This window comes from Podarcis filfolensis (genome assembly GCF_964270895.1).
Source record: "Podarcis filfolensis genome assembly, chromosome: 13".
In the NCBI taxonomy this organism is placed as follows: Eukaryota; Metazoa; Chordata; class Lepidosauria; order Squamata; family Lacertidae; genus Podarcis; species Podarcis filfolensis.
Genome location: NC_139615.1, coordinates 40,081,860 through 40,095,090, shown reverse-complemented (window position 1 = coordinate 40,095,090; position 13,231 = coordinate 40,081,860). Strand labels below are relative to the sequence as shown.

Sequence of the window (13,231 nt, the reverse complement as noted above, 5' to 3'; positions counted from 1 at the left end):
TCCTCTGTGTGCCCCTAGAAAATTGCGGGGGGCAAATGAGGTTGGGGGCGATGAGTAAATAAAAATGGAAGCGATATGTGTATCATAATGAATCAAAGCAAAACGCGTGTATGAGAGAGAGAGACTCAAAACATCCTTTCCTCACCTCTCTCCCCTAAATTAGCATGTGCGCCTATGTTTGTGGCAATGCTGGCTTGTTGGCGGTTTAAAGAATCCCAAAACTTGGCCTAGCAGGAGTGGTGTGGAGAGGAAGCTTTTTTTTAACAAGCTGGTTTCCTTGATGAAACCTGAGACGGTCGCCTCCATCGAATTTCATATCCAGACCTTTTGCTGTTGAAACCGACAGAGCGAGCAAAATAATTGCTCCCCCATCTGTTAGGGCTGCTTATCCCTTATTCAGCTTTCCTTTCTCTTATGCCTCTCAGGTATAGGGAGAAAAGGTTGACTTCTGTCCTGAGCAGTTTTTGCTTTTCATCAGCAGACCTGAAAATATTTTTTTAAAGCAGTATGAGAATGGTGCGCCCCTTTTGCAAAGAGCTGGGCTCTGAGGAATCTGTGACCCTCCAGATATTTCTGGATTATGCCTGGGCCTGACGATTGTTAGAGACTAGCAAACATCTGGAAGCCCAAAAGCCTTGAAATGAAATAGGGCTTCACTTCTGCCACCATTGCTATGTAAAATTCAACTAGTTATCTGGATGATTTCCATAACATGCATCTGAGGGGGCATTTTATCCTTTGTTTTGGGTGGTGGTAGGGATCGCCTAGGCCCAGAAACGATGTGGGTCTCAAACCAATTTGCAAACGCCACACCAGTATGGCATTTCTTTCTTATTCTTTTTTTCATTCCCTGCTTTCCCCATCTTCCTCCTCCTTCCTTCCCCTCTTTTTTCTCCCACCTCCACCTTGGGTAGTTGCAATAATAATCTGGCTTCTTGCCAAGTATAGGCGTTACTATGGAAACAGAAAAGCTGCCTCGGTGAGCCAGGAGGGGTTGTGGCTTCTAATGTCTCCTATTGTATATATTCAGCCCTATATAGTAGAGAGGAAAAGAGGGAGAACTATAATCACAGGATTCCCCCCTTCCTTTAAACCCTTCCTACACTTCATTGTATAAAACGAGGCTGAATTTCCTAGAAGAAATAGAGAATGCGGGGGGCGGGGGGAGAAAAGGCCTATTTCCCTTTTCCCCATCCTTGAAAACACCCGACATGCCACTAAATTTCTTCATCAGCCACAAAGGAGAAAACAACTTATTTTCTTCTTTGCATTTTAATATCGAGAGGGAGGATACTTTTGAAAATGTTTCTGTGGCTCCCCCTTGATGTTTTGTTGTTGTTTTGCAGAAATAGCACCTAATTGTGGCGCATGAAGGGGTCCCGATTGTGGGGGGTCACCCGTGAAGTTGTTATTAAGGCACCTGCCATGGCAAGGTGCCATAGAAAGGTTATGACAGAAGGGGAGGCAGACCCTACCCGGAGGCTTAAATGTTAATCTGGTAAGGCTACATAAGCCTTATGGGGCCCTTCCCTCCTTGCCCCACCCCCAGCAGCCTCTGTTCAGGGGATCTGCAAGCCTTATTTGTTTCTGTACAATTATTTCGTTATGTTGTGTTGACTGGGCCCAGGGATGGCCCAAAACAGTTGGCTGCCTGAGGCAAAGGACAATATGATGCCCTCCCCTACCCATTTCATATAGAGAAGCCAGTTGAATATTTCCTCAACACGGATGAGGGGGCAGGAGGCTTGTTTAGGGTGGGCAATATCCTCCAGCAGAGGGGAACAGCTTAGGGTAGGGGCTGAGAAGAACAGCCACAGTGCTGTTGCCGCCCCCCAGGACTTGATGCCTGAGGCAGTTGCCTTACTCTGACTAATGAGAGGACTGGCTCTAGGGTTCTGTATAATTACTTTCAGGCTTGCCATAGGGTTTTGTTTTAGTCACTATGGGGGGGGGAACCAACTCTCCTTTTCAAATACATTTTTTAAAAAGATAGGAAGAATATGAAGAGAAGTACGGCAGAAGAACAAACAAAATGGCAGACCTGGGGTGGGATATAAACTGCGTTTATGGAAGGCAATCTTACTCGGCTACGAGTGATCGCCAAAGGAGAATGTATCGGTCTGAATCCGGGGAACAATGGAAGGCTATGTGATTGTTACTGTGATTGTTACAGCCAAATTTACCAAATGGCCCAACTTTAAGCCATCCTCTGTTCAATATGGGATGTGTGTGGTGTTATGGTCTAAACCATTGAGCCTCTTGGGCTTGCCAATTGGAAGGTCGGCGGTTCGAATCCCCGCAACGGGGTGAGCTCCCATTGCTCTGTCCCAGCTCCTGTCAACCTAGCAGTTCGAAAGCACGCCAGTGCAAGTAGATAAACAGGCACCACTGAGGTGGGAAGGTAAACGGTGTTTCCTTGCGCTCTGGTTTCCGTCACAGTGTTCTGTTGCACCAGAAGTGGTTTAGTCATGCTGGCCACTTGACCCGGAAAGCTGTCTGTGGACAAATGCCAGCTCCCTCGGCCTGAAAGCAAGATGAGCGCCGCAACCCCATAGTCACCTTAGACTGGACTTAACCGTTCAGGGTTCTTTTACTGTTACCATATGCGGATGTGGGAAAGAAACACAGCACACAATCTGAAGTTGCAGCCACAGCATCTGGCAATGTTGCAGGGTCTTCTGGGGGTGGGGTGCACTTTTTTGCCCTTACGGATGCAGAGGTGGTCTTTGAAAAGGTGTGGCACAAGAGCTGGTTGCATATCAGCAGTGAGCTAGTGCCCTTGGGTTAATGTTAATGGAGCACCAAAAATCCATCAAGGATGGATTTTTCATCCCTATTCAGTTTAGTTAGTGATCAACGCTCTAGAAAAAGCATCTCCTTGTTTTCAAAATTGTGCCAGATCAGCTTTAGAATAAGTATTTTATGATACTCTTCATCTGGTACCTCAATGATGCATTGGAGTCAGGGAGAGAGGCTCCCCTAGTCTCGCAAATGCTTACAAAAGTTAATTTAACTTGGTGTCACCTAGACTACCCCTTCCCCATGCCAGTGGATCTGGCAAACTACTTTCCTAGCAGGAGATATTACTTAGCCTGAACACGTGTGGGGCTTGCAATTGGTGTATGCTTGCAGTCTGCTACAGAATAATGTGCAAAAAGTCAAAATTCTGTCAGATTATATACTCTGTGCATTGCATTTTTTATTTTATGGATTTATTTAGATTCCTTGGGTTTCCTTTTTTGGAAGAAAATGTAGGGTTTTAAAAATAATTTTCTATGACACCATTATACACACCGACTTTTTGTATTGGTCCTCTGGGAATTGAAAAACCTCAGTGAGTAATGTGGTTTGCATGCCCCCCAGCTCTGGGGACTGCAAGGACTACTATATCCCATCCCTATTGTATCTGATGGCACTACTCAGGATACAATATGGAAAGAGCTTGTTCGTTCCCCAGATGGTTTGCAGTCTGCATTTGATAGGCAAGTATACCAAGATTCATGTACAGACTGTGACAACACTATGCATACAGGTGTACAGAAGATAGCATCCCAAGTCAAGATTGAAAAAAACACCCTCTTTTCACTTCAGGGCGTGGTATTGCTCTGAAAGTGTATGAGCAATATCGGGTGAGGTCTCCAAAAACCAGAGAGTGAGGAACTGCGCAAGCTTTTTCTGTGGTCTGGGTTTCAGTGACTCGTGTCTTTTATGTGCAGAATTCTTTATTGTTCTTCAGAGACAGCTTAATAAATGATGCAACCTGAATAACCTGTATAGGGTACAAAATTCATTATATATATGTGCATTAAGAAAAGCACAGATGATACCCATCACTGCCCCTAGGAGAACTTCAAAGCACACAGTTTCTTGCAGCCTGCTCTGATACCCCTGTTTGAAATATTTGGCCATTGCCACAAATTTTCAGCATGACTGAGGCTGTCTTATTTACCCCAGGTCTTTTTTCCCCTTCTTCTTCTTCCAGAGAGGATCTGCTGAGCTTCTCAGGATCCAAAATGCACAGGACCACCAGGATAAAAATCACAGAGCTGAACCCTCACTTGATGTGCGCTTTGTGCGGAGGCTACTTCATCGATGCCACAACCATTGTGGAATGCTTACACTCTTGTAAGTTTAAAAACCATATCTGGAAACTCCTGAGGATTAATGGAATACGTGCCTCATCCCTGGGCTCTCTTTTCAGAGCTGGGGCCAGCTGTCGAAAGACGCAGAGCAATAATCACCCCCCTTTGAGCATATGAAAAGGGCATTTCCCTCACTATCGACTGGGTGGCATCCCATGCTTCCCCCCTTGGCCGCCAGGGCCTCCCCCCCCCAAAAAAAAAGTCCAGGCAGTGGCAAGACACAGGCATTATCTGAGACTATCAAGTGCTGGAATTTTGGCACTCCATGTGACTTCCTAAATTCAGTTCTGTCAGTCTTATGAGGCTTTGCCTCATGGTAGAGCCGGCCATGGCTGTTGTCCACTGTGTCGTAAATCTTCCCCTGTGGTGACTTTGTCCTCCCACCCCTGTTGCCTTCTTTCCTTTACAGTCTGCAAAACCTGCATCGTCCGTTACCTGGAGACAAACAAATACTGCCCGATGTGCGATGTCCAAGTGCATAAAACAAGGCCACTGCTCAGCATCAGGTATGTCATATTCATTTATATGTCACCTGGGGCGGTTATCTGTGTCAGGCAAGTAGCTGAGCGACGTGCTGATGTCACCTAGAAAATTTCAGAGTGGGGAGGGGCAAGGTCCCTTGGCTCGCCCTAGCTGGCACCCCTGCAGCCAAGGATGGGTTCATATGGATGACAGCAGCATGTAGCGGCTAGAGCAGGGGTCAGCAACCTTTTTCAGCCATGGGCCGGTCCACCGCCCCTCAGACCGTGTGGTGGGCTGGACTATATTTTGAGAAAAATTCATGAACGAATTCCTGTGCCCCACAAATAACCCAGATGCATTTTAAATAAAAGCACACATTCTACTCATGTAAAAACACCAGGCAGGCCCCACAAATAACCCAGCGATGCATTTTAAATAAAAGGGCACATTCTACTCATGTAAAAACACGCTGATTCCCGGACCGTCCGCAGGCCGGACTGAGAAGGCGATTGGGCTGCATCTGGCCCCCAGGCCTTAGGTTGCCTACCCCTGGGCTAGAGCTTGCCCTGTAATGTCTGTAACTCTGTGGAGAGGTTGTCCTTTGGAATCAAAGAGACTTGCACAGAGCTAGGCAAAACCTGATGGTTAGCTTGAACCGCCAGTGAGGACAAAAGCAGGTCACCTGCTGTTATTGGCACATGTGATTGACAGGTGGGCAGCCCAACCTACCTATCAAATTTGGCATGCAGGAAGCTGTTGGACTGTGCTGAAATGGCAAAACTGACCGGAAAGCTCAGGAACCAAGTAGATCAAAACTTTAATAAGAAATGGGAAAAATTTATAACTTATTTAGGAGACCACTGTAAGCAGATGAAAACATTAGCCGGATTCTAATAACACTTGTAATGTAGCAATACTATGGACAATATGGAGAGATATAAAATATAGATTATGAAATAATATGCAGTTGAGAAGGTGTACAATAGGACCCGTGGAGGGGAAGGTGGGAAGTCCAGAGATTCGGAGAAATCTTTAGATATGGTTCTACAGTTTGGATTGTTATAATTCTACATTTGTAAAATCAAATAAAAATTATTATTATTATTATTTAAATTGGCATGCAGGATGTAAGGGAGTTAAGAGTCCAGCCTGCTGGCAAGATCCAGTTCCTCCACAGCACACCCTGTCTTATTAGGATTCAGCCTCAGTTTTTTGGCCCCCACCTAGCCTGTCACTGCTTTTAGGCACTGATCCAATACATGCACAGCCTAACGTGACTGTGTTTCTCTATCGGGCGACGAATGGCTGCATTTCTGTATGGCAAAGCTGCACTGCTAATTAATGGGCTCTGATAATGTCTTTGGACCACAGTCTTTGGACCACAGATGAGCAACCTATTGAAGAAGCTCTAAGAACTATTAAATCCGAGTATGATTGTGGTTTATGATGTATCGATCCATTTGTCTTGGAGCTCTTGCATTAACCTCCTGCCCGAGGCATGCACGCGTCACGCTTTTCCCAATTCTGCGTCAATTTAAACCCGCTGTGCGTCGCAGAGAGCCTGCCTCTAATGCAAGATTAAAATGCAGAATATTTGCACACGTTCATGGATTTTGCACAATTTATTCAGCTTTAGCAAGTTGGAAAGAGAGTCAATGGGCTAAGCAGAGCACTGAGACCCACCCCCATCGCCAACTCTCCTGTCTTTGTGGCTTTGCATTTTTTTTGATGAAACGTTTCTTTTCCAAATGTAAGCCTGCCCAGCAATGCTTGGCTTTGAAGTGGTTATCCGGCTGCTTCCTTGTTAGTCTGGATTTTGGGGGAAGCCAGACGCACCTTACTGAACTCTACAGATGGTTGGCATAGAAACCAAGAAGGCGACTTCTCACAGATGCATCTCTCCGGTTGTATTTTTAGCTCCTGCGCTGTGCAAATTAATTTCTCTAGTAACACTTCAGGCTTTCTGCAAAATATTTACAAGCCGAGCTCCCACCAGCCTCTCCTCTTAGGCCCACAAACACCCGCGCTCCCAGACGCATGCATGCGCCCACCCATCCACCCGGCAGATGCGAGCTCCCAGTGCAAAGAGGCATGCGAGAGGGGAGAAAACGCGCCAGGTTAAAAGTGCAGCGAAATGTCACTGGGGTTTAGCGACCCCATGGCGAGACCGCAGCCTCTGATTGATTTCAAATGTGCCACTGAGAGCAGGTGTACTGGGTATATTAGTTGTGATTTCATCTCCAGCTTCCCTGAATGTCCGCAATCTCCAAGCAGTTTTATGATTTTTAGGGAGGATGTTTAAAAAGCCATGCGTATGCCTCAGTGCTGGAGTACACGGCAGTATTTTACTTTATTTCACAAGGAAACTGATAAGGCACTGATCTGTGAAGCAGGTATGCTTTGATGGGTTGCTTTGATGTTCTGCTAGGAGCAGAGCAGCCTCGGCCCAGTATACCTGAAGGAGTGTCTCCACCCCCATCGCTCAGCCCAGACACTGAGGTCCAGCTCCGAGGGCCTTCTGGCGGTTCCCTCCCTGTGAGAAGTAAGGTTACAGGGAACCAGGCAGAGGGCCTTCTCGGTAGTGGCACTCATCCTGTGGAACGCCCTCCCATCAGATGTCAAGGAAATAAACAACTATATGACTTTTAGAAGACATCTGAAGGCAGCCCTCTTTAGGGAAGCTTTTAATATTTGATGAATTATTGTATTTTAATATTTTGCTGGAAGCCACCCAGAGTGGCTGGGGAAACCCAGCCAGATGGGCAGGGTATAATAATAATAATAATAATAATAATAATAATAATAATAATGGATTGGAAGAATGGGGTGGGTTTGCAGGAGCTGTATAGGCAGCAGTATGGCAAAGTGCATTGGCTCAGTGGTTCGTGGTTGCTCTTCCCTTCCCACCAATGATTTCTTAGAATGATTGCATTTTTTTTGGGGGGGAAGGCTTTTTATATTTTATTTTACCAGGCCCCTTGGTTGCAACAGGTGGCTTCAGGGCTCTGTTGCGCAAACATGACTCGTCACACTTTATAGCAGCTCAGGAATAATAGGGTGTCCTGGATGTCTTAAGTGTCTTATTGACTCGAGCAAATATAATGGCTTTCCTTGTAACCTAGCTGCCAGTCACGCAGCCCCTGGACAAAGCTTGTTTTCATTAGCTTGCCATAAATCACAAAACAAAGTCAATATGCATGTGTAATAAATAACATTACCAAATTGGATTGGGGGGGGCGCTCAGGACAGCCCAACGGTGTGAAGATTGTGACGCTGTAAATTAAAACAAACACTGCCTGGTGTGTGTGTGTGTGTGTTTATACACACACACACACACACACACACACACACACACACCCTTATAAATCAAACTCTGCATGCTGTTCAACACAGAAATAATTGTGTGTTGCCTCCCTTACCCCCAGTAAATCCAAATTCAGAGGGGTTTTGAGACGTTTATACGTTTCATCAATAGATCAAAGCAGCAGTTAATAGTATTGCAACACTGGAACTGTGCTTTAAATGAAATCAAAACTTGGTGCCAAGAACACCTGAACTCTGGCACCCCATTATGTGACTTACAACAAGTTTTCATTATGTGCTTGTTTTGCATAATTGTTTTCTCACGGCAGGAAAGGGTGAACTATGAATCTTCCTGACTGGCTGGTACGGGGTGTGGGCTGGGCTGTAAGTTCCATTACCACGAAGAAAAAAACTTTGGCTAAAGTGTAGGTCAGGACTGGGAAACCTGTAGCTTAAAATAGCTTTTATTGATAGCCACTCTCTTAACCAACTGAACTGATCCTCTGAAATATTCAGTTCTGAATTTGGTCCTGAATTGGCTGCATGAGAGATGCTGGGGCTCAAGGCTTATCTTCTAAAGTTAGGCACACTTCTGTTGTCTTGGCACTAAGAGGAAAAAAAAAAGGTTTTGTAGCAAGTGTTGGAACACCCTAAGTCCGATTAAGCAACAGAGATAGTGAGCGCTCTGTTTTGAAATGTTAAGCCTCTTCTTCCTGCCTTTGCTGCAATGCCTCCTGTTCAGTTTGCAGAGGGGATTGCACTAGAGTAGCTATTTGTTTTAATAAGCCCGTACAGTGGGGCTGGGGCAAGAGAGGCTTGCTCTATGTTTCTGTTATTATCAACAGCAAAAATGAATTTGAATTGGGATTTTAATATTCTCCCCCACTTTCCCCCTTGCAATTGACCTTTGCTAACCCATCTTTTTCTCCTCATGTTTCAGATCAGATAAAACCCTACAGGACATAGTCTACAAGCTGGTACCAGGACTTTTCAAAGGTGTGAACATGTTCAGATTTTGTGGCTGTTTTTCTGTTTTGTTTTTAAGAAGTTGCTTCCGTTGACTTTGATGCAGTTAGAAAAAGAAGCCATCTGATTATTATATAGGGCTGATAAACAGTATATAAATAACTGAGCAGAATAGGGCCAAATATTCAACTATAGTATTACCTCATTAAGTAATACAAATAGTCTTTGAAACTATGGCTGTTGTGCTTTTGGTCCTAATGCAAATTTAATTCTAGTTCTTTTATTTGTTTTCCGTTCAGTCAGTGATTTAAAATGTACGAATAATCATATGGTAGCGTGTTGCTAAACATGAATGCATTTATTTATTCACTGTGATGTGTAGCCCCACCTGCAGAATAAGTGAAAGATAGAATTGCTAATAAATGAATTAACTGTTTGCTTTTGCCTGCAGATGAAATGAAGAGGCGACGTGATTTCTACGCAGCATACCCTCTGGCAGATGGTATGGCGTCTCTCATGAATTTCCCTCCTACATGTCAACAGTGATGCATTAAAAAAAACACCCCACAAAAAAGGTGTGATCTTTATTTTTTCTCTGTCTCCTCCTTTCCTCTCAATTGCTTGCTTGTCTAGTTCCTAATGGATCCAATGAAGACCGGGGAGAAGTTTCAGAACAAGAGAAAGGGAACCTGACAGACGATGAAATTGTCAGCTTATCCATAGAGTTCTATGAAGGAATCAGGTAATACAGAAAAAAATATGAGGGGAATAATTTCACTTAATTTTCTTAATTTGCCCTGGGGTTGTTGTGTTTTACTACACACATATTTTAACAAATTTTATATATTTATGCTTGGTTAATGTTTTGAAAGAATGTATGTATTACACTCACACACTTACGTACAGTCGTACCTTGGTTGTCAAACGAATTCTGTTCCGGAAGTCCGTTCGACTTCCAAAAACATTCAGAAACCAAGGCGCGGCTTCTGATTGGCTGCAGGAGCTTCCTGTACTCAATCGGAAGCCGCAGAAGCCACGTTGGACGTTTGGCTTCCAAAAGAAGTTCGCAAACTGGAACACTCACTTCTGGGATTGCAGCGTTCAGGAGCCAAAACGTTCGAGTTGCAAGGCGTTCAGCAACCAAGGTACGACTGTATATTAATTGTATTTGTGGTGTATGTTTTGGCATTGTATATGTCACCATGAGCATTTTTACTGAAAATGCGATGGATGCATATGATTTAATAATAAACAAGTCTAGGCCTGTGCAGGGAACAATCAAAGTTTTCATAATGCGATATTGCTTTTCATTTGCTTGCTTGTTTGTTTCTTACATCATACAATAAGAAGGATGTGGCCAGGACTAAGAGGAGGAAACTTTGTTATTGAAAGACAGTATAGGAATCATGTGTGTGTGCATATGCGTATTATAATCTCCCAGGGTAGATGCAGTCTATCTGCACTATACTACTGTTGAATGATATTGCTGATGAAAACATGATTTTAATAGGCTGTGCAATGGAGATCGAGTGCAAATGCACATCGCAGTAGAGGTGTGCATCTGATTTGCCCCGCACCCACCAGGAGATGGAATCGCCCTTGTGGCTTAAAGCTCTTGTTGGGTGAGGTTAGGCTTAGGGAACATGTGCTGCAAATTAATTATTTTATTCCCTTACATCCTACACTTCTGTATTGCTCAGTCAGCGTTGTTCTTTGGACAGTTTACAATGAAGGCTAAAACCACAATACAGTGGTACCTTGGTTTTTGAACAGAATGCATTCCGGGAGTCCCTTTGACTCCCGGAACCGTTTGAAAACCAAAGTGCGGCTTCCGATTGGCTGCAGGAGACGTTTGGCTTCTAAAAATTGTTCGAAAACCTGAAAACTCACTTCTGGGTTTCGATTGCTTGGTAGCTGATTTGTTCGGGAGCCAAGGTGTTCGGCTTCCAAGGTACGACTGTACAGAACAATACCTATCACAGAATAATAATAAAAAGAGCACTATGAAAACAAAAGAAAAACGGCAACAGAGAATAAACAGTACAGAAGACCTAAGGAGCTCAAACACTTTCTAAAGGCTCAGTGGTACAGAATGTTGGTTGAATGGGGATAGCAGAGCAGGAAAGGGGACAGAGGGAGGAAGATAGACACAGAGATAAAACAGAAGGAACCATCTTGTTGTGTGGAGAGGTCCTTTTCTGTTTCGTTCTGAGAAGTTATTGTAAAATATTCCTGGAGAAAGAAGTCAAATGTATCCCTAGAAATCACTGGAGAACTCCCAAGATTTTTAAAAACGTGGCTGGTACTAGTGTGTCTATTCTCCCTCCCCACAACCTGCCCTCTTCAAATATTAGCAGAAAGAGAAGAAGTCCTGCTCTTTCTGAGTTCTAGTTTAGTGTGAAACAACATTTTAAAAAGAACATCCTACCAGTGCAAATTCCAAAGCAGGTTGGAAGTGATTGTTGCTGGGAAAGAATCCTAATCCAACCATATCTGGAGCGGTGCTACACAGGTGTGCTCAAGTTGTGCTGCCAAGCTGCTCACCTGACCACAGCACTGCAGAAGCAGTGGGTGACGCTGGGGCTGTGTGGGTGCAACAGCAAAGCCAGTCTGGAGCCCAGGTAAGTTGCAGCAAGACTGCTGCCAGGAGGAGGGCTCTGCCTCAATGTACTGGCTGCTCCTGGGACCTTGCTTTTGATTGTGATCTTCCACATATGGCTGAAGTGTGCAGAAATAACCAAAGTTCTGGACCCACAGAGGCCTGGATAAACTGGTCCGTCCTCTTGTGCGTGTGTGTTTCATTAATTCCCCCTATTTCTCTCTCTCAGAGAAGAAAACAAAGGGACTGTTGAGAATGGGAACACAGAGAAAGACAAGGTGAGCTATGTAGCTTCTGCCCTTGAATAATGCTTTAGAAATGTGGGAGAATCCCATGTCCCCTGCATGCCTTCAAATTATTGAATTCATAAAATAAGAGGTTCAGGGGCTGCCTGGAAGCCGTGTCCTCTGAGCTGGGATCCCAGAGTTGTTCCTTAGGTGGTGATCTCTAAAGTGAGAGGTGCAGGGGCTCAAGGTGGTTGTCCTCCAACCGGGAGGCCCTTTCCATTAATATTTCATATTTAGGAACCAATCGCAAGGCACCCCAATCTTAATTAGGATTTTTATGTGCTCTGGGCGTAAATCATGATGAATCAAGTTAGCGCTCAATACTTCAAAAGCCCCCTACACTGCCTCCTCTTGCTTCCCACCTCCAACCTTTCCCCTCAATTTGGCTTTCAATTTTTCTTTTCTATTTAGTCCATTTTTCTTTCCTTTCTGCTTTCACCTTTGCTGTGTCCCTTTCCCTGTTTCTGTGGCTGTGCTAGGATATACTCCAACTTTCTCCTTTCCTCTTTTTAAATTTCGGATTCTGTCTCCCTCCCCCCACAGATGTTGTGCTTTCCCTCCCCCCTCCAACGGGATATAGATTGCAAGGGTGTCCTTTGCCTGTGACCTCTGACCCTTCCTGGACTCCTCCCCCTGCCCCCTTCCCCGGTATCCTTGCCTTTTGGCAGATTTACAGCTGCTTCAATACATATTTCAACGACTCTGCCTGCTTCAGCTGCCCAGCCCTCTCCTAATAAAACCTTTTCTCTCACTTTCTCTCTCTCTCTCTCTCTCTCTCCCCCTCCCCTCCCTCCCTCGCTTTCTCTCTCATATTCCTCCCTAGAAGAACAGCATGAGATTCCTCCGTTGCCCTGCCGCTATGACGATCATGCACCTGGCTAAGTTCCTCCGCAACAAGATGGATGTTCCCAGCAAATACAAAGTGAGTTGCTATCAAATGCTATCACACTTCCCCCGGGTCAAGGTTGATGCTGCATGTTCAAAACTATTTGCACATCAAGGAAGCTCCAGTTCCACACTCATTATAAAATAAGCAAACAGCAAAATGTGCAAACAGCGTTTAAGTGTGCATGCTTTCTCCCTGCCGAAGAACTGGCTTCGCTCTGAAGGTTTATATAGGTTTTTTTTAGCAACAGAGGTTTGCCAAATTCTGTACCAAACGAACTGTGCAGATTGAGAAAACATGTCTCTGTTTGCTTGCTCTGCGTAAATTATTTTACTTCCAGTTAGGAGAAGGGACATATGCTTTCAAACCTTTCTTTACAGCTTAAGGGCTAGAAAATTACTTCTTTAAAAAACAACAACAAAGATGAAGATGTTCAGGAGACTTTGGACCTGTAAAAGGGTAAAAGAGTATATAAAAGAGTATATAATCTATAATGAAATAAAAAAAATGTTTGAAAGTACTTTTCCAAAAACAAACAAAAAAACAGAGTCCTTTTTGTTGGGGATAATTCAGACAGAAATTCCCA

At 44.4% G+C, this 13,231-nt stretch overlaps 1 protein-coding gene across 8 annotated transcripts in view; it reads left to right on the top strand.

Annotated features, from left to right (window-relative positions):
• The window catches only part of PCGF2 (polycomb group ring finger 2), a 40,030-nt gene that overhangs the window by 18,270 nt on the left and 8,529 nt on the right, over positions 1 to 13,231 (top strand). For 3 of the 8 annotated variants that reach the window (XM_083583367.1, XM_083583371.1, XM_083583374.1), the window contains exons 2-8: positions 3,983 to 4,125; positions 4,552 to 4,648; positions 8,848 to 8,903; positions 9,325 to 9,375; positions 9,507 to 9,615; positions 11,702 to 11,750; positions 12,583 to 12,681. In XM_083583367.1, the coding sequence (XP_083439493.1) occupies positions 3,983 to 4,125; positions 4,552 to 4,648; positions 8,848 to 8,903; positions 9,325 to 9,375; positions 9,507 to 9,615; positions 11,702 to 11,750; positions 12,583 to 12,681 (604 nt within the window). The other 5 variants (XM_083583369.1, XM_083583372.1, XM_083583370.1 and 2 more) reach the window with 5 other exon arrangements.